Source organism: Myotis lucifugus, unplaced genomic scaffold (assembly GCF_000147115.1).
Source record: "Myotis lucifugus unplaced genomic scaffold, Myoluc2.0 scaffold_107, whole genome shotgun sequence".
NCBI lineage: Eukaryota > Metazoa > Chordata > Mammalia > Chiroptera > Vespertilionidae > Myotis > Myotis lucifugus.
In genome coordinates this window covers 1,469,731-1,472,749 of record NW_005871155.1, presented here as the reverse complement: position 1 = coordinate 1,472,749, position 3,019 = coordinate 1,469,731, and the positions used below count along the sequence as shown (strand labels likewise).

Below are 3,019 nucleotides of genomic sequence, written 5' to 3'. Positions count from 1 at the left end.
CCGCACGGCCACCCGCTCGGCCCCTTCCCGCTTAGCGCGTCGGTCCGGGAGCGAAAGAAAGAAAGAGCGGCGGTGGCGGCGCGTGGCCCCACTCACCATGATCCGCGGCGGCGGCGCAGCGACCCCGGCGGCCGATGCACTGTCCAGGGTAGCCAGCGTCCTCTGCCCGCGCTCCCGGGCGCCGCGCTCCCTACCCACCCACACCCACATCCAGTGCACGTACGCCGCCCCCGCGCCTCCCCGCCCCCTCGGGCTCGCGCCACTCCAGCGCGGCGCTCCGAGCCGCAGAGCGTTTCGGGCGCCCGCCGGTCTCCGCCACCTCCCCTGCCGGGGCCTCGCCCGCCGCCTCGCGAGGGGGCTAGGGAGGGGCGGGGCTGGCCTCGCGCGCCCCCTCGCGGGTGCCCGGCTTCTCCCGCTCGACCGCGGCGCCCCCTGCCGGGCGGGCGGTGCTTTGCAGGCTCAGCGGGCGCCCGCGGGGCTCGGGCTCGAGGGCTCCACGTTCAGAGTCTGGGCGAGGAGCCGCCGGCTGCCCCTGTCTCCGCTCCCTGGGAGGCTGCGATGCCTGCTGGGAGCAGTGGGAGGACGGAGATGTAGACCGTCAGGGCACTGGTCCTGCTGTTAGCTGGGCTCCTTTCAAGCTCACGGTCAAGGGAGAATGGTCTTGCTCATGCAGATTTGCGGGTGTAGGTGGTTTAGAAAGACGAATTAGTCGGGTTCCTTTAGGGATGAGGGCAGCAGTGTGACGTCTGAGCAGGAGATTCCGTTTCTGGCACTACGCTTACCTCCAGATTCCAGGGGCTAATGCCGCCAATGGTTATTTTACCACATATTTGTGAACAGAGAGTATGGGATTTTAGATCCTGGGCTTTAAATTCCTTCCTTCCTTCCATCCTTCCTTCCTTCCTTTCCTCTCCCTCCTTCCCTCCCTTCCTTCCTCTCCTTCTCTCTCTCTCTCTCTCTCTCTCTCTCTCTCTCTCTCTCTTGCTTATTTATTTACTAAAGGCCTGGTACATGAATTTGTGCACAGGTAGGGGCCTGCCGGCCCTACCCAATCGGGGCTGATAGGGCCTGGCTGGCCCGAGGGGGGGCACAGGCAGTTGGCCAGCTGGCCCCACCCCCTGGTCAAACTCCTGGTCGAACTCCTGGTCAAGGGGACAATTTGCATATTAGCTTTTATGATATAGGATTTATTTACTACAGGCCTGGTTCACGAATTCGTGCATGGGTGGGGTCCTGAGGGGGGGGGCGGGATGCTATAGGCCCTCTGAGTGGGCAGTGGGATGCTTTGCCACCCGGGATCCGGATCTGTCCCACCGATGTTTGTGCGGTTGTCGGGGAGCAACCTGGTGACTGCTTTTATATCCTTTCTTCCTTGTGGAGCGTCTAGGGAGGGGAAGCAGCTGCAGTGCCTGAGGTCGACTTACAAGGAGGGCCGGCAGCACTGGTCCATCAGTGCCTGGCCCGTTCTCCAGAGATTGGACCTGAAGGACTACTGAGGGAGTGAGTGGCTGCCACCAGGCTGGTGGGCCGCCGGGATGGGTTGGTCAGCTGAGCCCGCTCCCGCTGTGGGAGCACACTGACCACCAGGGCGCATCTCCTGCGTTGAGCATCTGCCCCTTGGTGGTCAGTGGGTGTCATAGCGACTGGTCATTCAGCCATCAGTTGCTTAGGCTTTTATATATATAGATTTTTGTCACCTAAGGAGAAGATGTTGGGAAAAGTAAGAGTGTTACATGACCTTTCCTTAAGAATGTGTATTTGTTTTATGTGGCCAGTGTGGTAAACTGAAATGCAAGCAAAGTAGACATGTTTATTGGTGGCGGGAACATCACATCTGGATGTACACAGAGGAACTTGCAACATAAACGGAGTATTCCACACTTGAAGTGATGCAGAGTTATTTGTAGTTTTGTAAAGTAACAGAGTGAATAAACAAGGTGCCATGTCTGTCTTTTTATAAAAATACACTTTTATTTATTTTATTTTTTAAAATAGTTCTCTATTGCTGAAAATATTACATATGTCCCCTTTTTGCCCCATTGACCCCCTCCAGCCCACCCTCACCCCAGGCCTTCAGCACTCTATTGTCTGTGTCCATGGGTTATGCATGTCTAAGTCTTAATTGTCATATAATCACCTAATATTTAGAGTTTTCTATAGTTAGAGTGCTAAACATGTGCATATGGTTAACCTTAGACCACAAATAGGTAGATATTTGTTATAAAATCTCACTACCTGTGAGCTCAGGAGCCAGTCCTTCCACATACTGGCATTGTGATATTGGATTAGTTATTTAACCTCTCTGTGCTCCAGTTTCCTGATCTATAAAATGGGGGCAAAAATGGCACACAACATATTGTTGTTAGGATTACATTAACATGAGTAAAACACTAGAAAAACTTCTGGTGCAAGAGTACGAGTTATTGATATTGTTATTGATCTGATGCCTGTAGGAATCAGAAAGTGATATTCTATTTAATGCTGGCATCCTATACAATAAAAGGCTAATATGCAAATAGACTGAAAGGCAGAACAACTGGAACAACCAAACAACCTGTTGCTATGACATGCGCTGACCACCAGGGGCCATATGTGGAACATGGCGGGTCTCAGCTGGGGTGGGATGGTGGAGCAAGTGAGCAAGGGCACCAGACCAAGGTGGGTGCTGGTCGCTGTCATGGGCATGAGCCTCTGGTGGTTACTGAAAATTCTTTGCTCCCGCACACCGTAGTCGCCTGGTGCTCGCACCTGCTGCCAGTGCCCAGCACAGGTCCTGATCGCTCAGCGCCATCAGCAGGTGCAAGTGGCGGTTCCCTGCGCTGACTGGCCCTGAGGGCTTCTCCACCTCCCCCTGCTCCTTAGGGGCGATCGGGGCAGCAGCCACCGCTCACACCTGCTGATGGTGCTGGCCTCACTCGCATCCGCTGCTGGCACTGTCCCCAGTTACTCTCTGCCATCAGCAGGTGTAAGCAGGGCCGGCATCGTCAGCGTGTGGGAGCTGCGGCGGGAGCGGGGCTGC

General features: G+C 55.5%; 1 protein-coding gene across 1 annotated transcript in view; it reads right to left on the bottom strand.

Moving 5' to 3' along the window:
• The window catches only part of ELOVL2 (ELOVL fatty acid elongase 2), a 71,824-nt gene extending 71,654 nt beyond the window's left edge, over positions 1-170 (bottom strand). Inside the window, exon 1 of the mRNA XM_006092924.3 lies at positions 97-170. Within this exon, the coding sequence (XP_006092986.3) occupies positions 97-99 (3 nt within the window). The 5' untranslated portion in view covers positions 100-170. The remainder of the gene's footprint in view (positions 1-96) is intronic.
• Positions 171-3,019: the final 2,849 nt, after the last annotated feature.